This window comes from Hyperolius riggenbachi, chromosome 6 (genome assembly GCF_040937935.1).
Source record: "Hyperolius riggenbachi isolate aHypRig1 chromosome 6, aHypRig1.pri, whole genome shotgun sequence".
Taxonomy (NCBI): domain Eukaryota; kingdom Metazoa; phylum Chordata; class Amphibia; order Anura; family Hyperoliidae; genus Hyperolius; species Hyperolius riggenbachi.
In genome coordinates, this window is record NC_090651.1 from 54,613,359 (window position 1) to 54,637,582 (window position 24,224).

General features: G+C 45.3%; 1 protein-coding gene across 1 annotated transcript in view; it reads right to left on the bottom strand.

Annotated features, from left to right (window-relative positions):
- LEPR (leptin receptor) overlaps positions 1-24,224 on the bottom strand; it is a 153,872-nt gene that overhangs the window by 43,227 nt on the left and 86,421 nt on the right. The window contains exons 9-12 of the mRNA XM_068239298.1: positions 18,843-19,136; positions 16,126-16,243; positions 14,645-14,844; positions 5,257-5,405 (exon numbers count right to left, since the gene is read on the bottom strand). Coding sequence (XP_068095399.1) covers positions 5,257-5,405; positions 14,645-14,844; positions 16,126-16,243; positions 18,843-19,136 — 761 coding nt within the window. The remainder of the gene's footprint in view (positions 1-5,256; positions 5,406-14,644; positions 14,845-16,125; positions 16,244-18,842; positions 19,137-24,224) is intronic.

Genomic DNA, 24,224 nt, shown 5'->3' on the forward strand with positions numbered 1-24,224 from the left:
TACCTGCCTGAGACATTTTGTGAAATTCAGACGTTGCTAACGGCCATGGCTGAGATTTATGTACGTCAGCATCACTACCATTGAAATTGCCCAAATAAACAGGTTTTTGTGACCCTAGGCTATGACCTCTTTGGCCTAGGGGCCCGAAACCAGAGTTACAGGGGTCCAAAATTGGTAAAATACCCCATAGGCTTTCATTGCCTCCCTATTTCACTTTCCAAAATCTCACATCTTTTCAAAGGGCAATTGCTCAGCAGTGGCAAATTTTCTAGCATTGTAGGGACCCTTAGGGGGAACATGACTGGTGAGTTTCAGGCCCCTAGGCCAAAGAGGTCAAATTGCCCAAATAAACAGAATATAACCTCAAAATGGAATACCTGTTAAGATCCAGAAACAATCAAAATGTATGGCAACACACATGGTCCTTTGACTGGAACTTAAACCCATAAGGTCACCCTCTAACAATACGCAACTAAATAGTTAATACTAGAATTCCCTTCCACAGAATAGGCTGGTCCCAAAGGCAGTCATGGAGATCCCAAACTAATGTTAAACCCTCCCCCTCCCCCCCCCCCCCCCCCCCATCTCCTTTCCGCTTGACTTAGCAGGTCCCACTATCAGGCCAGACTAGATCTACTTGAACCTCTTCAAGTCTGAGATCTAGCTCTAGACCTCTGTAAATTCATTGACTACTCGGCACGGGCTGTAATCCTCGGCCCTAAGCATCTATTAAGGCACTATGCACTCTCTACTAGTTGTGTTGATGTTATTAGTTTGGCATATTCCCACTTTACGTGGGTGATTGTTGTTTCTTTATAAATATATTAAGATTAGAGCTTCAAGGACTAACTCAGTTGAAGGTGCTTATTCCACCTGATTTAGAACTGTTCTATAATACAGTATTTCTGAATTGCTATACAGTAAATAGCTGTTTTGGTTTTCCAATTCATTGTTCAACTAAATAATTATTGAAAATGAATGATACTCATTACCTTTATTTTGGATTTGTAAACTGTGAAAAATTTCAATAAAAATCAATTGAAAAAAAAATAAAAAAAAAAAATTGCCCAAATAAACAGGTTTTTGTGACCCTAGGCTATGACCTCTTTGGCCTAGGGGCCTGAAACTCACCAGTCATGTTCCCCCTAAGGGTCCCTACAATGCTAGAAAATTTGCCACTGCTGAGCAATTGCCCTTTGAAAAGATGTGAGATTTTGGAACTGTAAATAGGAGGCCCAATGAAAGCCTATGGGGGATTTTACCAAATTTGGAGCCCTGTAACTCTGGTTTGCAGAGATGTAGGGAACCCATCTTTGGAGCCCAAGTCTAACAATATGTCTTCTACCTGCATGAGACATTTCGTGAGATTCAGACGTTGCTAACGGCCATTTCTGCGATTTATGTACGTCAGACTCGCCACCATTGAAATTGCCCAAATAAACAGGTTTTTGTGACCCTAGGCTATGACCTCTTCGGCCTAGGACTGCATTGAACGCGACCCACGCATTGTGCGCATTCTGGACAACACCAATTACTGGGTTTATACCCTTCTGGATCCACGGTACAAACACAATGTTCCAAAACTGCTTGAAGAAAGAGTCAGACAGGTCAAAATGGAAGAATACCAGCAGTCCCTTGTGGAGACTTTAGAGAGGAGATTGACATCCTCCCCCTCCTCTAGCCAGTTGTACGCCGACAGACTGACTTCCGCAAACCCAGGACGACCAGGAGGGCAGCAAACAACACAAGCCGCAGCTAGTGCCTAAAAGGGAATGGTATCGGCAGTGTCCTTGGAGTGGGAAAATTTTCTGACACCCATGCAGCAGCACACAGAACAGCAAGCGTGCAGATCCACCTCCAACACCGATCGCCTGGAGAAGATGGTCAAGGACTACATGTCAGATGGCATAGCTGTGTTGAACAATCCATCTGCACCCTTCAACTATTGGGTATCGAAGCTAGACACCTGGCACGAACTGGCAATGTACGCAATAGAGGTGCTGGCTTGCCCGGCAGCCAGCGTTATGTCAGAACGCTGTTTCAGTGCTGCCGGAGGCATCGTCACAGATCGGCGTATCCACCTCTCCACAGAAAATGCAGACCGTCTGACTCAAATTAAAATGAATCAATCCTGGATTGGAAACGACTACGCAACACTCCCGGGACCCCAACCAAGTAACATGAACAATAAACATCTGTGATGGGTTAGCGTTTCCGGTCCCTGTTTATTGAACCTCTCATCTGTATTACATTTATGACTGCATGGCGACAAAATGCAAATTGCTATCCGCACGCTTCTTGTTCTCATGCAAGGCCTGGGTTGTTGTGTCTCAAAGCGTGGCCTTCTCCTCCTGCGCCACCCTCCTCCTGTTCCATCACGTGTGCTGCTGCTGGGTTAGCGTTACCGGTCCCTTTTCCTGGAACCTCTTATCTGTATTACATTTATGACTGCATGCCGACAAAAAGCATGTTACCTGTGCAAAGAAAACAGACATTTCCCGCATTTAAAAGACAGTTTTCCCTTTGAAACTTTAAAATCGATTTTCTCAAAAACTATAAGCTCTTTTTGCTAAAAAATTTTTCCTCTTGTACCCACTCCCAAGGTGCACATACCCTGTAAATTTGGGGTATGTAGCATGTAAGGAGGCTTTACAAAGCATGAAAGTTCGGGTCCCCATTGACTTCCATTATGTTCGGAGTTCGGCTCGAACACCCGAACATCGTGACCATGTTCGGCCTGTTCGGCCCGAACCCGAACATCTAGATGTTCGCCCAACACTAGTCACACCGTGCAGTGAATATTAATTAGCCATGTGGCTGGCCGAGGAGAAGGAGGGGGGACCTCCTCCTCCAGCACTACTGAGCATGTGCAAACAGTCTAACACGGCTTAGGGCTCTTTCACATCAGAGCTTGCGTTGGAGAACGCTCAAAGCATACGTTTTGTTGTATGCCTTTTACTGCGTTTTGATATGCGTTGCACTGCAGTGAGTGTGCGTTTTTAATCCGTTTTCAATGCGTTACTGCACATAGAAAAACGCAGGTAATTTTTTTTTCTTTTAGTTGTCAACTTTCTACATTGTTCCTCTGTTGCATTCTGGGACTGATTGCCTGCGTTAACGGATTAAAAACGCGCATAGTGTGCGTTTTACATTGACTAACATTGTAACGCATAAAGCTAGCGTTGGCCAAAAAACTGCGCCTGGGTGCAGTGGAACGCAACGCACAAAAAGGCTGCGTTATATGTGAAAGCTAAAATGAAAGTCTATGGACTTTCATTTCACCTTGGGTAACGCAAACTTTACCCTTTGCGTTGAAACGCAGAAAATCTGCCCTAATGTGAAAGAGCCCTAAGCCGTGCATAATGCACAGCATGCAGCACTTTAACCTGACGTGCTGCGTTACAATGTAACGCAACGTGGGCACTGTGAACAGCTCATTGAAGTTTCATTACTGTGCGGTGGGCTGTGTTACAGGCTGCTCTAACGTGCACCTGTAACGTCTAACTGTGAAAGCAGCCTTAGGCATATGAGACTTATTGGTTCTTAGTTGTACTTATTTTCTTTTACGAGCATTACTTTATATTCTGCATATTATTTGCTGTTTATTCACGCTTTTATTGAACAATTAATAAAACTTTAATATCTCAAAAATAAATAAATAAACAAGATGCTAAAGATCCCCCATGAGGAGATGGAGTATTCCAAAACCTGTCAGTTCCATCAGATTTCTACTGTGAATGACGGAAACATAGAACAAGGGTAATGTCTGCTCGTTTTATCCCAGAAGAAACGTACTTCTCAGTTGCATGTGTATTTTAAATTTTTACGATTTTTTTGTGATAACGTTCTTTGAAAAGAAACAAGAGGAAGGAAGGAAAGGAAACAAGAAGAAGTACAATTCCCACCTTATATTACAAAAAGGAATTATTATTAGCATCATTGTTATACATGTATATGTCCCCGGGGTTAAGGACAGGCACTGGGGTAGAGAAATGGTTAAGTTTAGGTTGGTGGGGATTGGTTAGGGTTAGGCATCTATGTACTTCACCCAAGTTAGCATGGAAGACACCAGGATCTGGATCCAAGGGAGGTAAGGTATCTCTATTAGGTCAGGGGGGACAAGTCAATCATCATGTGGCCTCTGTCTCGTGTCATGTGACAGGGACTGCATGGTGATTGGCTAGCTGCAGTTAGGTTACTGTCAGTCTGGGGCCAGCTGGTGATAGTAGGACTTGGGCAGTACAAAGTACACATCCGGCCCTGCACACAGCCGCTACGTTATAGATACAGAAATGCTAAATTAAGACCTATATATAGCAATGCAAACTGGAGGACTGGCATGATGACAGAGCAGCCGGTTGTACTGTCAAACAAATTTTCTGCACCTTTTACTTCTAAACTGTAAAAAGACAACAGTGGGGCAGAATGGGCTTTATGAAGACAGGTGCTCACTAAAGCGCCAGTCTGATGAAAACCTGACAGACACATTTTGTTTTTTCATTTCGTTAACTCGGCCTCTGTATGTCTGGAATTCCATCTGCAACACATTTCTACGCATTTATCATAAAACTATTACGGTTTCTTCGCAAACACCCATCTTGTCCAGACTGCTGTGGTGCTACTGACCACTAATAGCTAATAACTTGCTTTGCACATTTTCTATAATGGCACATTTGCCTTCTCATGGCACTGGGGCGAAACAATAGTGTCGCTGGGGTGCCCAGAGGCTAAGGAGGCATGGTCCTGGGGTGCAGAGTAACCACAGCAGAGCTTTATATTGTACCTTGTTCTGGTGATGGGATGGGATAGGCCCTCTTCACTTCCTCTTCACCGTAGCCAGTGTGTTGCTAATCAGCTTGCAGCTAATAATGCTGGTCACAAGATAGTTTTAGGAGCCGCAAGGTGATTGGCTACACACCAACTACACTGAAGAGGAAGCAAAGAGGACTTGTCCTGCCGCTGGTACGAAGTACAGAATAAAGCTCTGCTGCCCCTGCTCCGCAAGATCTTCAAGATCTTGGGGGCGGGGAAAGTTCGGAGCAGCGTACACAAGGTTAGTAGCTGACACGTGTGGGTGTGTGTGTGGGGGGGGGGGGAGTGATGGAGTAGGCATGTTAAATTTTGTTGGGGTACCCAGCATATGCAAGCTATGTCCCTGCACAGTACATATTGTGCACAGTGTCACCTGTGCCCTTCTCTGCACATTTCCCCCACTATGTGATCAAACGCCAGTGTCAATAGGATGTAAAGCAGTACCTTCCAGTCATCTTCTGGTCCCTGAACACGATAGCGCAGCTGATACTTGAAAATGAACAACCCAAACTTCGGCTTTCCCCACGCCACGTTTAAATGCCCCTCGCTCGCTGTCATTTCAGCACGGACATCAGACACAGGAAACGGCTTTACTAAAATAATGAAAGAAAATGTTATATAATAATTGCTTTGATTCTGCGTTTTCATTTAAAAAGCACAGTCCATCCCTTCATCACACATGAACCTGCTAAAAATATGGATATGTGCTCCTTCACTATATCCCATCATGACTTCTGCAAGAATGTGTTCTCTGGCCTTTGTGTAGCTTAAAGCTATACAGAGCAGGAAGCATTGCAACTCAAGAGTAAGGCAAACACTAAGCAATTATGTGGTATAACAACACAGGCGCCAAGTAGAGTAAAATTAGTTAAAATTGTTAAAAAGGGGGAAGTGGGTGGACTCACCTCCCTTCTGAAAAAATGGCCAGACAACGGGCAGGTTACTTCAAGTTTAAAGTAACATTTATTATGAGCTCCAAAAGTGCAACGCGTTTCACGGGTAACAGTAACAATTTTTGGAGGGAGCAAAGTCGGGTCAAGAGCCAGATATAGCGCCTCTGTCTGGCTCTTGACCCGACTTTGCTCCCTCCAAAAATTTGTTTGCCTGAAGAAGTGGGACTGTTACCCGTGAAACGCGTTGCACTTTTGGAGCTCATAATAAATGTTACTTTAAACTTGAAGTAACCTGCCCGTTGTCTGGCCATTTTTTCAGAAGGGAGGTGAGTCCACCCACTTCCCCCTTTTTAACAATTTTAACTAATTTTACTCTACTTAGCGCCTCTGTTGTTATACCACATAACTGTTTAGTCCACCCTTGGTGGAGGGGTGTATCCCCATTTCCTTCTATCTACAGAGAGCGACTTCTTAACCCTGAGCGGGGTCAGGTTACAATTCTCCCCGCCTGCTTATCCAGTGGTTGCCTTAGAGGCGACCCGTCCTTGTGAGTATAACCATTGTGTGTGTTTGCATCAGACATCACCTCATTAACATACTACACCATATCGGGCTCTCGGTTCTTCCCCTTTCTTTCAAGCAAACACTAAGCATTGTTCTGCCAGTAAGGATTAGGAAGACTACAATTAGGAAGTGTTTGACTCATAAATCCAGGTAAGAATTATGATACAGGGCTTGTATTCTGGGCGTTGAGAGGATTGCACTGTAAAGGTGCCCATAAACTGTACAGTTTTTAGTGAATGATCACATTTTTCATCAGATTTTTTAGACTCTATCATTTGAAGACTGAGAAGCCTATGGGCCCAATCGATGCTGAATATTGTTATCAATTTCTCCATGGTCAATCGTCTTGGTGGATTGATTGTGTTTGTGGCTTGTATTTTGACGAACTTCCACTGCTTACCAGCAGATGGTGCCAAGCTCACAGGAATACCTTGAGGCCTGGAAGACGTTTGCTATTTCAACCACACTTTGTATGTACAAATCCACAATGATCACACCTTAGGATAAGCGGCCAGTTCACAATTGCTTACAAAAACGTACCTGCTTCCACTTAAAAAACAAAGATCCGTTTGCTGTGGAACGCGAGATGGAACGCAGAGTCTCAACTTGGCACGTGGATTTATTAATTTATACTCTTTCTGCTCCACGGGGATGTAAATATTTACCTTCCCGGCTCCAGCGCAGGCGCATTTATCGGCTCTCCGCCTCGGAGATAGGCGGAAATAGCCAATCACTGTCGGCCGCTCTACTGCGCAGGCGCAAGTCTCCTGCGCCTGCGCAGTAGAGCGGCCCCGTCGGAGATCGGCTATTTTCACCTATCTCCGTGTGGAGAGCTGCAACAGCGCCCCCGCTGGAACCAGGAAAGGTAAATAAAATCAGCGCTTGCCAGGCTTGTCGAGGGAGGATTCCGGGACACTTCGGGGATACAACGCTTGACTGCCTGCAGCTACAGCGGAGGGGGAAGCCTCATTGGGACCCCCTCCCAAGGTGAGTACCCCCCAGGGAAACTTTTTTTTGTTACAGGTTCTCTTTAATGAACAGCTTCTTTGAGCATCCGTTCCCCTTTTTCATGTGTTGCCCCACATTTTCAGCCTCCTTTTCATATGCAGCCACCCCTCTATCATCTTCCCTTTGGGCTGCAGCCGCCCAAGGCCAAGGCCTTTGTGGCCTTTTCAGAATTCGGACCTGCTTCAATGAATTTTTCTCTTTTGGGGCTAATTGGACCATGCCTTGTGGGGTTTTTTCACCTTCCTCTGGATCAACAGGGATATGTGAGGGAGCAGGCTGGTGTTGTACTTTGTACTAGTTGAACTCGATGGACGTATGTCTTTTTTCAACCAAAATAACTATGTAACTTGAATACCGGATATAAAACATTCGGCTTGTTCTTGAGCAGTTTCTGTTCTGATTTTGTGCTACAGTACCTGGTTCTTTATTGTACATTTTGTGCATTTTGTATCTAGTTAGTCTTTGCATTTCTTTGTTGTTCTTTGGGGAGACTTTGCACTTGTTTTGGATGTGGGGGGTGAAGGAGAAGGCCGAGTCCAGGATGACACCCAGGCTTGTGTGGTTCGTCGGATGATTGTACCGTTGACAGTGACATAGATGTCCATGGGGGGTGAGACTGCAAGGGGAGGAAAGATTAGGAGTTTTGTTTTATCCATTTTAACTTTATTAAAATTCTATTATTTTGGTATCGCAGTCCTTTTGGCTAGACTGCAAGAAGTGGTCAGGCATTTTACTCTGGGACATATTTACATCTTATATGTATGTATTTTAAATTTTACATATTTTGCAAAAGTGGTCTCTCAACTATATATACTTTAAAGGCAACTGAAATGAGAGGGATATGGAGGCTGCCATACTGATTTCTTTTTAACTGCTTAACAACCGCTCCACGCCAATTGTCGTGGACGTGGCGGCAGTCCCAGGACCAGTTAAGCACTGGATCAACTTCAATTGGCGTGAAGTCCTGGGGCGGGGTTTTGCAGGAGATCGTGTGCGCCGATGCGTGTGCCTCTCCGCTTGAATGACAGAGCTAAGTCTCCCAGCGGTGATTGCCGCTAGGAGACTGTTAGACAGCAAAACCGCCGCCTATTTACACTGTACAGCGCTGCGATTTACGGCAGCGCTGTACTGGGGACAGCCATGTGACACGGCTGTCCCCCTGGGACCAACAGGAGCGATCGGCTCTCATAGGCTGATGCCTATGACAGCCAATCGCGGTGATTGGCTAGCAGGGGGATGGAGGGCGGGCCTGCTACAAAAATAGTGCAATTTATTTAAAAAATAAACATAAATATATAAATAAAAAAATGAATAAACATGCCAGCAGAGATCAGATCCCACCAACAGAAAGCTCTGTTAGTGGGCAGAAAAGGGGTGGGGGGGGGGGAAATAACTTGTGTGCTGAGTTGTACGGCCCTGCAGCGAGGCCTTAAAGCTGCAGTGGCTTAAATTGTGAAAAATAGCCTGGTCACTAGGGGGGTGTAAGCCTACGGTCCTTAAAGTGAACCCGAGGTGAGAGTGATATGGAGGCTGCCATATTTATTTCCTTTTAAACAATACTAGTTGCCTGGCAGCCCTGCTGATCTATTTGGCTGCAGTATTGAACTGAATTACACCAGAAACAAGCATGCAGCTAATCTTGTCAGTTCTGACAATAATGTCAGAAACCCCTGACCTGCTGCATGCTTGTTCAGGGTCTATGGTTGAAAGTATTAGAGGCAGAGGACCAGCAGGGCAGCCAGGCAACTGGAATTGCTTAAAAGGAAATAAATATGGCAGCCTCCATATTATTCTCACCTCGGGTTCCCTTTAAGTGGTTAAACAATACCAGTTGCCTGGCTATCCTGCGGATCCCTTGCCTCTAATACTTTTAGCCATAGACCCTGAACAAGCATACAGATCAGATGTTTCTGACTAAAATTGGACAAGATTATCTGCATGCTTGTTTCAGGTGTGTGATTCAGACACTACTGCAGCCAAAGGGATCTGCAGGACTGCCCGGCAACTGGTATTGTTTAAAAGGAAATTAATATGAATATTATTTGAATATGATTTATATTCTTTAATTGTAAACCTCACTAAAATATACTTATTATAACAAGTTTATAACCCCCTGATAGGGTTAGTCGGAAATGCCAATTGAAATTTCCGATATCCGCCAATGCTGATTACCGATTCCGTGGATTTCCGATTTCTGTTTTCCGAGTTCAGATTTTCGAGAAGTCCTTTTTTTTGCATTCTCTGATTGACCAAATACTACTGAGTTGACTCTGCATGCTCTGATTGGTCCAATTGCTTCCGAGTTCTGTGACTGGGCTAAAATTAACGAGTGGCGGTAATGCGGTATTTCCACAGACATCTGATTTCCAATTTCTGTTTTTTGATCCAATCGGAAATGGGGGAAATTCCAATTCCGTGAAATCCGAATGAGCATCACCTGCCCCCTCAACCTCGCCAAAGTACCTCTAGGGGTAAGGGTAGCACATGTGGATAGCCCTAGACCAGAGTCATAGCCAAGTAGCTAAGTCGCTTTGGTTCCAGTGCATGTTTTACAATGGGCCCACCAAGCATTCTATAAATAACAATTCATATAGCACCACAAAACCTGGCAGGACATCCAAGGTATGAGAGGTATAAGCGGAGAAGGGGAACAGCTTGTTAATGACTACTACTACTTAAAGAGGAACTGTCACGAAAATCTTAAAATTTAAAACACATACAAATAAGAAGTACATTTCTCCCAGAGTAAAATGAGCCATAAATTACTTCTCTCCTATGTTGCTATCACTCACAATAAGTAGTAGCAATCTGACATTACCGACATATTTTGGGCTAGTCCATCTCTTCATGGGGGATTCTCAGCATGGCCTTTATTCTTTATAAAGACATTCCCTGAAAATGATTAATACAAAGATGCTGTCCAGCCTCCCTGCTCGCTGCACACTATGTTGGCAGTTGGACGGAGCAACTGCCATTCACTAAGTGCTTTTAAAAATAAAGAAAACCCTGAGAAACCCCCTATGAGAAGATGGGCTAGTCCAAAACCTGTTGGTAATGTCAGATTTCTACTTCTTATTGTAAGTGACAGGAACATAGTAGAAAAGTCATTTATGGCTCATTTTACTTGAGAAGAAATGCACTTCTTATTTGTATGTGTTTTACATTTTAAGATTTGCACGACAGTTCCTCTTTATAGAGACACTGAAGCGAAAAAAAAAAAGTTTTTTATAACATTGCATCATTCACTAATATTTGCAGTTTACAGAAGAGGGAAACCGAGAGCCCAATATAGTGTAGTAAGTACTGCAAAAATGGATATATAATAAGAGTACAATATATATACTCACAAGACAGGGTTACCTCCAGGCAACCACTGTATAGGCAGGTGAGGAGACTATCCTGTCCCCACTGTAGACAGGAAAAAAGGGGTATCCCCCTCCACCAAGGGTGGATAATTAATACCATTTTTGGCCATACCATTATGTTTGATGCATACGTTTGCAACTATTTTCATACTGTTTGCACATACATACTCAGTGGCGTAGCTACAAACCTCTGGGCCCCGATGCGGAATCTGGATGTGGGCCCCCCCCCCCCCCCCGGCAACAACAGCCCCCCCTCCCCCGACAACACCCGACGGATGCACACACATATCAAAATCCCTATAGCCAGCTATAGGTACCCCCAGTATAGGTAGTCAGGCATAGGTAAGCCAGTATAGTTGCCCCCGGTATAGGTGAGATAGGCAGGCGCCGCCGGTATAAGTTAGATAGATAGGTGCCCCCAGTACAGGTTAGCTAGGTGGGTGCCTCTAATATAGGTAGCCAGAATAGTTGCCCCCAGCGTAGGTTAGATAGGTAGGTGCCCCCAGTATAGGTTAGTTAGGTAGGTGCCTCCAATATAGGTAGCCAGTTTAGTTGCCACCTGTATAGGCTAGCTAGGTGCCCCCAATACAGGTTAGATAAGTAAGTGCCCCCAGTATAGGTTATATAGGTAGGTGCCCCCAGTATAAATTAGATTAGGTCGGTGCCCCCTAGTATAGGTTAGATTAGGTAGCTGCCCCCCAGTATAGGTTAGATTAGGTAGCTGCCCCCCAGGATAGATTAGGTAGCTGCCCCCAGGATAATTAGGTAGGTGCCCCCCAGTATAGGTTAGATGAGGTAGCTGCCCCCCAGGATAGATTAGGTAGCTTCCCCCCAGGATAGATTAGGTAGCTGCCCCCCAGGATAGATTGGGTAGCTGCCCCCCAGGATAGATTAGATAGCTGTCCCCCAGGATTAGGTTAGAATAGGTAGGTGCCCCCCAGGATAGATTAGGTAGCTGCCCCCCAGGATTAGGTTAGATTAGGTAGCTGCCCCCCAGGATAGATTAGGTAGCTGCCCCCAGGATAGATTAGGTAGGTGCCTCCCAGTATAGGTTAGATTAGGTAGCTGCCCCCCAGAATAGATTAGGTAGCTGCCCCCAGGATAGATTAGGTAGGTGCCCCCCAGTATAGGTTAGATTAGGTAGCTGCCCCCCAGGATTAGGTTAGATTAGGTAGGTGCCCCCCAGGATAGATTAGGTAGCTGCCCCCAGGATAGATTAGGTAGGTGCCCCCCAGTATAGGTTAGATTAGGTAGCTGCCCCCCAGGATTAGGTTAGATTAGGTAGGTGCCCCCCAGGATTAGGTTAGATTAGGTAGGTGCCCCCCAGGATAGATTAGGTAGCTGCCCCCAGGATAGATTAGGTAGGTGCCCCCCAGTATAGGTTAGATTAGGTAGCTGCCCCCCAGGATTAGGTTAGATTAGGTAGGTGCCCCCCAGGATAGATTAGGTAGCTGCCCCCAGGATAGATTAGGTAGGTGCCCCCCAGTATAGGTTAGATTAGGTAGCTGCGCCCCAGGATTAGGTTAGATTAGGTAGGTGCCCCCCAGGATAGATTAGGTAGCTGCCCCCAGGATAGATTAGGTAGGTGCCCCCCAGTATAGGTTAGATTAGGTAGCTGCCCCCCAGGATTAGGTTAGATTAGGTAGGTGCCCCCCAGGATAGATTAGGTAGCTGCCCCCAGGATAGATTAGGTAGCTGCCCCCCAGGATAGATTAGGTAGCTGCCCCCCAGGATAGATTAGGTAGCTGCCTGTCCCCATAATGGAGGGGGGGCCGCAGCCGCGGGGAGGGCAGCCCGACCTCTCCCTCCCTTCCTCTCCCCGGGGCCCCCCCTCAGATGCAGAGTAAGCGGCTAACGGAAGCGCTATAGGCAGAACTCACCTCCGTCCCTGGTTCCAATCGCCGCTGATCTCCTCTCTGGCTGGCTCTGCATAGATGCTTACACACGCAGCTTCCTGTTTAGCCGGAAGCTGCGTGTGTAAGCATCTATGCAGAGCCAGCCAGAGAGGAGATCAGCGGCGAGTGGAACGCAGGGAGGTGAGTTCTGCCTATAGCGCTTCCGTTAGCCGCTTACTCTGCATCTGAGGGGGGGGGCCCGGGGAGAGGAAGGGAGGAAGAGGTCGGGCTGCCCTCCCCGCGGCTGCGGCTCCCTCCTACCAGCGCGAACGGGCGCATGGCCCTGCAAACGGAGATGGGCCCCCCGGGCCCCTCCCCCGCCTCCTCAGGAGCCGGGCCCGGTCGCCAAGGCGACCGCTGCGACCACGGGCCCTACGCCCTTGTACATACTCCCAGGTCGTCCCCCCCCCCTTGTTTCACATAATTTTTTGGCCATACCATTATGTTTGATGCATACTTTTGCAACTATTTTCATACTGTTTGCACATACATACTCCCAGGTCTCCCCCTTGTTTCACATACATTTTTTGGCCATACCATTATGTTTGATGCATACGTTTGCAACTATTTTCATACTGTTTGCACATACAAATAATCATTAGTCACTATACCCCCACAAACACCCCCCCCCCCGTTTTCCTTTTGTTCCCCCCCCCCCCACACACACACACACACACTTCCACCACCACCCATACCCACATACACACCATGCATTACACAATACACTAATATGGTACGCCTATGTTTATTTACTATATTATTTACTATATCTTTATACAGTGATTTGGTTCTGATGTACACCTACTTTTGCCTTTGTCCCTAGTTTTATGCTCCTATGTTATATTGCCTGAGGAAGCAGGTTTACACCTGTGAAACGCGTTGCGACCCCCTTGGAGTATGCCAATAAAATTTATTTAGATTTGAACTGACAGTTTATAGTGTCTGCTTACAGGAGGTAAGTCCACCGCTGCCTCCAAAGCACTTTTAAACATTTTATTACCTGATTTTATCCTGCTGGCGCCTCTGTTCTTTCTACATAATATTTGCAGTTTACACACTACTCTGCATTCTAAATGATTTTACAGAGCACACCAGTGAACTTTTGACCTGTCCTCTGGAGAGAAGAGGAAAATACAGTGACTGACAGTTGAGATAACAAGCTTCAGAAGACAGAGCTCTCTGTGACTTTGAAAGTCGTGGGGCTTAATGGCTCTTTTGCATAGAAAACAACTGGAGTTTCTTAAAGAGAACCAGAGACAAAGCACCCTCATGTATTTTACCATATATATCAATGGGAACATTACAGTAAACACCTTCCCTGCTCTCTGCTTCATTCTTCTCTGCTAAATCTGCCTGTTACAGCCCTGATAAGAATCTCTGACTGAGCATTCAGTCTAGCTTTTCCCGAAATGATTATAGCTGAGTCAGTCTTCTGTGATGTCTTTTCAAGCCCAAGTCTGCCCCTTGTGGCTCTGCTTTGCGGCTATTTATCCTCGAAGCAGCAAAGCAGAGCCACAAGGAGGCAGGCTTGGGCTTGAAAAGACATCACAGAAGACAGACTCAGCTATATACATTCCGGGAAAAGCTAGACTGAATGCTCATTCTGGGATTCTTATCAGGGCTGATAACAGGCAGATTTAGCAGAGAAGAATGAAGCAGAGAGCAGGGAAGGTGTTTACTGTAATGTTCCCATTGATATATGGTAAAATACCTGAGGGTGCTTTTTCTCTGGTTCTCTTTAACTCTTCCTGTACTTGAAACAATATTAGACTTATGTCTCTGCTCCTAATGTTTTATTTCTTAGCTGTACTACACATACAAATCATTATATCATCATTTTCTTTTCGCTTCAGTGTCTCTTTAAAGCATATATATAAGTGATCATTACCAGCATAGCACCATTGCAGAGCTAATACTGCAGTTGAGGGAGGCCCCCTAGTGGGCCTCTCTGGTCCAAGGGCCCCGATGCAGTCACAACCTCTGCATCCCCTATTGCTACGCCACTGCCATGGACTATGATGCAACTATAAAACAAATCAGGTAGACTATTACTGAATTCCACAGAAGGTAACTCACTTGTATTTAAACCGATAAGAATACGGCTTACCTGTTTCAACAGGTCTCACACAGACAACAGTGGACTGCAGCCTGCCCAGTGGGTGTTGTATTTCCACCCACATTTTGTAGCTGTAAGTGCTTTTAATCAACAAAAAAACACATTCGTAGGATCCATCGCCCAGCAATATGCAGTCTTTCTCAGTGGACTTGTCATACTTTATATCCATATATCCATAGTAACTGGTATCCCTATAAAACAAAAAGCAATACAATGTTAACTGATGTTTGATGCATGAATCCATCTCTAATAAACTTGCCACTTTGTTTCACTAAAATAAAGAAAGGTTGACTCATAGGGCCTGAATTACTGGTGTTGATACGATAACCAGTTTAGGTAGCTGCATTTATTTAGAAGAAATTACCAAGATGTGGATTGCATGGCAGATGAGATCCTGACATGGCCTTGACCAGGGGCGTTGCTAGGATCCTAAGAGATCAGGGAAACTTTTGGGCACTCCAGCCAGAAAATGGGTGTGGCCATGCACCAGAATATGGGTGTGGTTGTGGGTGGTGCCAAATGTACATGAACTTAACAGCGGTCTAAGTAGGCCTTCCCAGCAAAATGTTGATGACATCCTTTTTAGTTGTTGATTCTCCCCCTAGCATCAGACGCTAGGAGCTTTAGCATCTGATTCATTCTCAGACACTCAGAGGAGAAGCCTGGGAGAGAAGATGTCTGCAGAATCTGGAGACCAAGAGAGCGGAGGTGTGTACTGTCAGTCACCCGCTGCCTGCTCGGACCTGGGGATCATCCAGGGCACCCTAGAATACATCTGTGACACATGCCACTGATCGTTGGGGCTAGCAACTCCCCTGGCACTGACAGCTCCAGAGGAGACACAGGTACTACTCTATCGCCAGCAGTCACATAGGTGACTACAACAAGGATTTAAAGGAGTTAAATTGAAAAACTTCATTTGCATTGATTTAAATTAAAACATACAAAAGAGAAGGTGTTTGCTTATAAGATGCTGATGCTTCTGGCCATGGAGGCTGTTACTATGTTGCTATGTTTCTAAAAGGGTACCTGAGATGAATTAAAAGTAGAAATGTATACATACCTGGGGCTTCCTCCAGCCCCCTTCAGGCTGATCAGTTTCTCGCTGTCCTCCTCCGCCGCCCGCCTGGATCCTCCGCTAGGTTGGATCAGTTGGTGCAATAGTACTGCACAGGTGCTGAACTCTACCAGTGACTGGAACACAATGGGGGCCCACACACGGCTGGGAAACGCATGAAATGCACTACGCCCCAACTTCCGGAAATTACCGGGACCCAAAGTGTAGGATCCAGGCAGCGGAGGAAGACAACATGGGGCACATATTAGAGGCACTGGAAAGCTGGGGTACACTGTGGTGGACACTAGGAAGCGTTACTTTTATATCTTTCACTTGACTGTAGTAAGCTGCATTGAGTAAACACAACTGGAAAGTCATGTATTTGTCTTATTCCCCAAGCATGATTTCCACTCACCGATAGTAGTGGAAGGTGAAGATGCTGTCCTTCAGTAAAGGGATGTGTTTGGCACTCCACCTACAGGTCATATTTGATATTTTTCCATCCGTTTCACATGTGATATTGATATTAACATCTGTTAGTGAAAAACAATTAAAACAATACAGATCAGTTGAGGAAAAACTTTGTAGATGACTTTGTTTATATCCACAGTGCTAGGAAAGTAGACTCTCCCGCTACAAATTGGGTGAGATTATTTAAGAGAAGCTAATCCTGCTACTCAACAAGTTGCCTTGCTTAGCATGATAGTATATGACATGGCCAGTGCAGCCATACACGTTTTTTCCATCTGCGGGAAATGCGCATGATTCAAGCAATTGTGTTCTCTGTCTAAAGGTGGCCATACACTGGTCGATGTGCCATTAGATCGACCAGCTGACAGATCCCTATCTGATCGAATCTGATCAGAGAATCAGAGAGGGATCGTATGGCTGCAAACAGATTGTGAATCGATTTCAGCCTGAAACCGATTCACCATCTGCTTAGTTGCTCCTGACGCCTGTCCCCCCCCCGTATACATTACCTGATGCTGGCTCCCGGGCATCTTCTCCGCATTGCACGGCTCTGTTCTGGCTCCATCCCGGCGCTTCCTGTGTTACTCCGTGACCAGGAAGTTCAAATAGAGCGCCCTCTATTTGAACTTCCTGGTCACGGAGTGACACAGGAAGCGCCGGGATGGATGGAGCCGGAACAGAGCCGTGCAGCGCGGAGAAGACGCCCGGGAGCCAGCCTCAGGTAATGTATACTTGATCGGATCGGCCGCCGCTAGCGACGCGCACTTTACCCGCGGGCGATCGAGGGTAATTTCCCGCACGGCGCGATCGACGGACCGATCCGATTTCGGGAGGAAATCGGATCGGCGGCTGCGTTTACCGCGAACGATTGGCAGCAGATTCGATCCCAGGATCGAATCTGCTGTCGAAACGGCCGCGAATCGAGCCAGTGTATGGCCTGCTTAAAGGTGGCCATACACTTATAGATTTGCAGCAGATTCAAACATCAGATAGATTTCTGGCAGATACTTGTCAAGTCCAATCTGACATGAATCTATCTGACATGTGCCACACACTAGGAGCAGATTTACAATAGATTTCAGAATGAAATCTATTGGAAATCGATGTAAATGCATTATTGGAGCGTTAGATCCAATGCAACTCTATAGGCCATCGATCTGCTGCCAGCAGCAGATCGACCTAGATTTTTCATCCTGTCAGATAGATCAAATTGATCAAATGGGGGATTTGATAGAATCGATTGAATGGGGATTTGATAGAATCGATCTCTGATCGATTGATTGATTCTATAGAATCAATCAATCAATTGATGGCTGAAATCGACCAGTGTTTGGGCCCCCTAAGGGGGTAGAGAGAACCACTAGACACTAGGAAACTGTATAGGGTAGGGAGGACCACTAGACACCAGGGAACTGTACAGGGGGAGGACCACTAGACACAAGTCTAGGGAACTATATAGGGGAGGGGAATGGGCCACTAGATAACAGGGAACTGTATAGCAGTATAGGTGAAGCAAGTGGGCAACTAGACACCAGGGAACTGTAAAGGGGAGGAAGAGGCATGTCACATGTAAAACTGGGGCTTGACTAAAGACAGGAGTGTGCTCAAATTACAAATAGATAGGAGCGCTCTCTGGTGCAATTCACTTCTGTAATAACTTCTCAAAGAGTAAAATTACACTTACAAGCTAAAATTCAATCTGAAGCATATCGCACCATATGCTGCAAGGTTTGCTGTCTCCCTCTGGTCTGATCACAAACAGCCTCCAGCTCCACCGCACTATGGCCAGTAGTGTGGGATGTCTCGCTGGAAACCGAGTGTGTCCGTGTGGGGGTGTGGGCGGTCCCAGTAGCTACAATGCGTCTATTGCGGCATTACTTGTTTCGGCGCTCTACGCCTTTGTCAGATCCAGCGAGACATCCCACACTACTGGCCATAGTGCGGTGGAGCTGGGGCTGTTTGTATGACCAGGAGGAGAAAGCGAACCTTGCACCATATGCTGCGATAAGCTTCAGATTGACTTTTAGCTTTTAAGTGCAATTTTACTCTTTGAGAATTTATTACAAAAGTTAAAGCACCAGAGAGCGCTCCTATCCTTTTTGTATTTTTAATAGATCACACACTTGACTCCAACAAGTATTCTGTGGAGCAGCGCTATCTGGAAGCAGGACTTGTACCTATAGAGATTTGGTGTGGGCTGAGCGCAGTTTTTCTGGAAGCTTGTGTGCTCAAGTGAAGGCTTTTTTGTAAGTTAGATTGTGCTAGTATTAGGATTCTGAAGATATACATTATACAGCCTGCTTGTAAATCTGAATCGAAAAGAAACATGTTCATTATGAAACTTTAGAAAAGGGCTTAATAATGATGGAGCAGAGAGTTCTGTACACGCAGATAGGCACCCAGTCTTTACTTGAAGAAAAACATTCAGAAATATATCATACACAGCCATCAGGAAATGCAGCTTACTTAGAACAGTGAGAATACAGAGTGAATACAGGAAATAACAACCCCATAGAGATCACCATCATATTTTACACACACTGACTTCTTGTGGTTCTTTTACTATACTGCAGTTAAAGGTAATTATGTTGTTAAACCTCTAACAAATAACAGCTAACAGCTGCAGATCACTTAGAAATAATTCTGAAAATTCCTTCTCACCTACGACATAAATCTCGGCATAGTGGGGCTGGCACCCAGTACTATTTGTGCAGCAGTACATGGCCTCGTACTGAAACTTCCCCTTCGGTCTTGTTGCGTTAAGGTTCTCGAGCGTGACTTTTCCCACATATTCGCTGACTGTTGTGAACTGGTTGGAGGGACCCACTTTCGCCAGGTCCAGTGCCCAAGTTATAAACTTTGCCGGAACTTTCTTGTTGTCGTGGCACAGCATGCAGTAGATGGAGGCATCAGAGCCGCTGCCAACAAGAACTTTCTGCGGGAAGTAGAATCCGTCTGAGGAGAAGAGGAACCACACGTTCCAGAGGCTTTGTAGACAGATCTTATACAGTACAACAGAATGCAGAAAGTTTCTCCATTCAATAAAAATATTTGTATGCTTTATATAAGGAACAACAATAAATATGTGCAACAGCTAACTCCGCACTGTAATGAAGTTTCATTTGTCTCTGTCTGCCCCGGTTTAAAGGAAAACTTAAAGGGAACCAGAGACGAAGCACCCTCATGTATTTTACCATATACTGTATATCAGTGGGAACATTAGAGAAAACACCTACCCTGCTCTCTCTTTCATCCTCACTGCTAAAAGTGTCTGTTATCATCTGGGATAAGAATCCCCGACTGAGCATTCAGTCTAGCTATGCCAGGAATGATTATTGCTGAGTCATTATAGCAGAGCCACAAGGGGGCAGGGCAGGCTTCGGCTTGAAAAGACACCAGAGAAGACAGACTCAGCTATAATCATTCCGTAGCAAAGCTAGACTGAGTGCTCAGTCGGGGATTCTTATCAGAGGTGATAAAACAGATTAAACAGAGAACAATGAAACAAAGAGCAGATTAGGTGTTTACTGTCATGTTCCCACTGATTTATAAGGTAAAATACATGAGGGTGCTTCGTCTCTGGTTCTCTTTAAGTGACATGATGAAATAGACATATGTATGTACAGTGCATAGCACACAAATAAACATGTTGTGATGCTTTTCTTTTTTCTCTGCCTAAAGAGTTAATATTAAGCTATGCAACTGACAGTTTTTAGCCAGTTGGGACCCAGTTGGACTACTGATAAGAAAATGACAGCCATAAAATACTGTACTCTAATAAGAAGTATGTTTCTTACAGAGTAACATTATCGCAAATTCTTTCTGTTTTAGGAAAGCACATTTTTGTTTTTCTTAACATCTTAGTAAGGGGGCTTTTAGGACCATTGTAGTCCCTTACACACTCCAATGAGTTCTGGGTCACCATGAGCTTGCTGGTTAGTCTGTATCTTACAGAGTAAATTGAGCCATAAATTACTTTTCCCCTATGTTGCTGTCACTTACAGTAGGTAGTAGAAATCTGAGGTCTAAGGCCAACTTAGGGGGGACCAGTCAACTCTTCTGATGTTTTGGGGATGTAGGGGGAAATTAAACAAGCCAGGGAAGAACTCCATGCAGATAGTGGCCTGGCCCAGACTTGAAACAGAGTCAGAACAGCAATGCAAGAGTGCTATCCATATCTACTACACCACAGCAGTGCTACACATTATACAGGTTTTGAGGTCAAGTTGGATTTACATCTGATACAGTGTAGCTATAATAGTCTTGAGCGCAGTATAATGGAATCGCACTGTTCCGGTATATTCCCTACTGGGGCTGCAAAAGGTTGGATACATTAAACACTTCAGCCTACAGTGTCATTTCACCTTATGCATTCGAGCAACGTTCACCTCCCATTCATTCGCCAATAACTTTATCACTACTTATCACAATTAATTGATCTAAACCTTGTTTTTTCCACCACCAATTAGGCTTTGTTTGAGTGGTACATTTTGATAAGAATTATTTTTTTCTAAATGCATTTAACGGGAATATTAAGAAAAAAATGGAAAATTAATTATTTCTCAGTTTTCAGCCATTATAGCTTTAAAATACTACATGCTACCATAATTAAAACCCATATTATTTGCCATTCAGTCAAAGGAGAAGAGAGTAGGGCACTGTTGCATAAATACCCTTTATTGTGACCGGGTCGACACACGGGTTACAGCAGTGGGGGAAGGAAAGTTGTCTGACAGCTGTTTCGCTCGGGGTCAAACTCTAGTCAAGAAGAGGGTACAGGGGGTCCTAAACCGAAAGGGGGCCCCTCACCTAAACCTATCATTAAAAACCCGAGATGTGTAGAGGTCCCTTTAGAAGAGTCCGACGAGGACGAGGCGGTCGAACCCGCCCACAAGAAGGCATACCTGCGGAAGGTTACCTGGGGCAGGGGAACATATGGGAGGGGCTCTCGCAAGAGGAAGTAGATCACCTTTTGTTAACAGAAAGAGCAGATGACCTTCAAATACTGAACTTATCAGGGGTTCCCCTGCCAGATGGATGTTTGTCGGTGCTCAAGAAAGGTTTAACTTTTTCCCTCACAGCTGCGTTTGACAAATTCAGGTTTGAAATTGATTGGTATAAGAGTATACGGAAACTTAACATTCTGTTGTGGCAGAAAAAGAAAAAATCAGATGGGGAGACCACGGAATTTAGACTCAATAGCCACACTACCATCAGCAATCTGGGATACTTTGTTCCCAGCCTGGACAGCCCGACCGATCTTGAAGCCCTTAGTAACCTACAGGAACTTTTGGCAGAAAGCGCCATCCTTGAGGCTAACAATATGGACACTAGTGTTAGAAACGAGTTCAGAGCATGCAGATCGGTTAGGGAGTTTCCCACGGCATCGGGATCAGTTGTGGATTTGTTTAATCAACGAGTATTAGCAGATATGCAGGCTTTGATTTTTCCCAAAGATCCGCCTAATATTACTTTAGTGGAAAAGCGGGCTTTGGATTGGTTAAAGGAAAATAAGAATGTGGTTCTTAAAAAAGCCGACAAGGGGGGTAACCTTGTCATAATGTCAACTGAGTACTATGTAAAGGAAGCTTTAAGACATTTACAGGGTGTAGATCAGTTCTATGTGAGGCTCACCAGCAACCCCACAGGCCAGTTTAAGTCAGCTCTTCAGACACTGTTGAGACGAGGGGTGGAGGCGGGCTACATCTCTGAACGGATGGGTGGAGATTTGTTGCCGGATTTTCCCATCAAGCCGGTCTGGTACTTTCTCCCCAAGGTCCACAAGGACCCCATCTGCCCCCCGGGGCGCCCGATTGTGTCAGCCAGGGGGTCGCTCACTGAACCCCTCTCGAGGTACTTAGATCACATCTTGAGACCCTTTCTTAAAGGGGTCACGACCCACCTGGCTGACACCTTGGACGTCCTGGCTAAGCTAGAGGGGGTGGACCTTGGGGAGGGAGTGCAGTTGGCCTCCATTGATGTGGTCAATTTATACACCCGCATCCCACAGAAACTGGGGACCCAGGTGATAGGAGAGATCCTGATATCCCAGGGAAAGGATGAGAGATGGGTCCAATTTATATGTGATTGTCTGTATTTTGTCATCTCACATAATGCTTTCCTTTTCAGTGACCAATGGTACCTACAGCAGTCAGGGGTTGCTATGGGCACCCCGGTGGCCCCCACCTTTTCAAATCTTTTTCTGTGGCGCTGGGAGAGTGAGGTGATCCTCTGTGAAAACAATCCCTTCAAGGCCTGTATAGGCCATTGGTATCGTTATGTGGATGACGTTTTCCTTACATGGAAGGGCACAAATGACCAATTCAACACATTTTTGGAATCCTTGAACTCCAATAGGTTCAATATGCAATTTACAGGCGTATTGGGTGGCAACCGTTTGGAGTTTTTGGACCTAGAGATGTACACAGAGGATGGTCGCCTGCTCACCAGGGGCCACAGAAAATCGACTGCCACAAATGCGGTGCTATTAAGCACTAGTTATCATCCGGCCCACACCATCAAATCTATCCCCTACAGTCAGTTTGTCCGCCTCAAGAGAAACAACTCTAAACGATGTGACTTTTTAAAACAGAGTCAAGAATTGGCGGTAAGACTGACTAGTAGGGAATATGACCTTAACAATGTCAATGCAGCTTATAAGAAAGCCGAGTCCTTAGAAAGAAGCGATTTAATCCTTAAAAAAAACAGGAGACGGACAGATATGAAAACCCAACAGAAATCAAGGGATGAACAAAGATTCACTTGTGTTTTTGATTATTCTCCCATGGCAGAACGTATCAAGAGCATTGTGTATAAGCATTGGCATGTGTTACGCAATGACCCTCATTTATCTGATTTGGTAACTGCCAGACCCCTCATTTCCTTTAGAAGGGCTCGAACTATAGGCGACGCCATCACCAACAGTGAGTTTAGGGGACAACAAAGAGAGTCAAACTGGCTGCAGAAGTCAGTGCCTATAGGAGCCTTTAAGTGTGGCAATTGTACACATTGCCATCAGTTCTTGCCGGGACGCAGTGTCCGGGTGGGTGGCCAGGATCTACAAATTAAGGAATTTATCCACTGCCGCACTAAATTTATTGTATATATCATTATGTGCAAATGTGGCAGTTTTTATGTGGGCCAGACCACCCGGATGCTGTGTACCCGTTTTCAAGAACACTGTAACTCAGTGAAAACTGGGGTAGGAGCAGGCAGACTGATTAGGCATGTTAGAGAGCAGCATAACGGGAACGCTAACTGTTTAAGATTCACTGGCATTTTGACTGTAGAGGTCCCACATAGAGGGGGTAATCGTGAACAAAAATTACTCCAACAAGAAGCTAGAATAATTTCGATTACAAATGCTTGTGGACCACTGGGTCTAAATGATAGAAATGAGCTCCACTGCTTTCTTAATAAGTATGACTAGAATCCATAGGTATCGATGCTATTTTGCTGTCATAGTGAGTTTAGACTACCTTATCCAATCACTGAAATGTTTTTATTATTGGTTTTCTCTTACTATGTGTAACTAATATAATGTTTAATATTGTTCACAGGTGGCCAAATGATTTGCTGGTTTGCCGTTGTCCCACCTGGATTCATGTTACAGAAACCCAATGACAACAACCCTGCGGTGTCATTGAAGCTGGGAGACCCGCTGTGACACGGCGGGGATATGAGGGGAGTATGTGCGCATGCACTGGGAGACAGCGGCAAGTTACCATGGTAATGTGACATACAGACGTAATTACGCCTGTAACGCGCATGCACGTCCGCAATGGGCTGGTGGAAGCCGCCTCCCAATGACGTCTAGGACTACGATTGGATGACAGAGCGGGGAGACCTGCGGCTCGCCGATTGGGCTAGAGCCATCCACGTGTCTGGGGTAGGAGGTGGGCGGATCCGCAGTCCTGAACGGCGTGCGTTCCAAGCCGAGCACAGCATGGTGGTAAGCGTGATGGCTACTATATTTAAACTGTTTGTTTCATTTTATGCACTGTCTCTGATGAAGCAAGGTTAACCCTTGCGAAACAGCTGTCA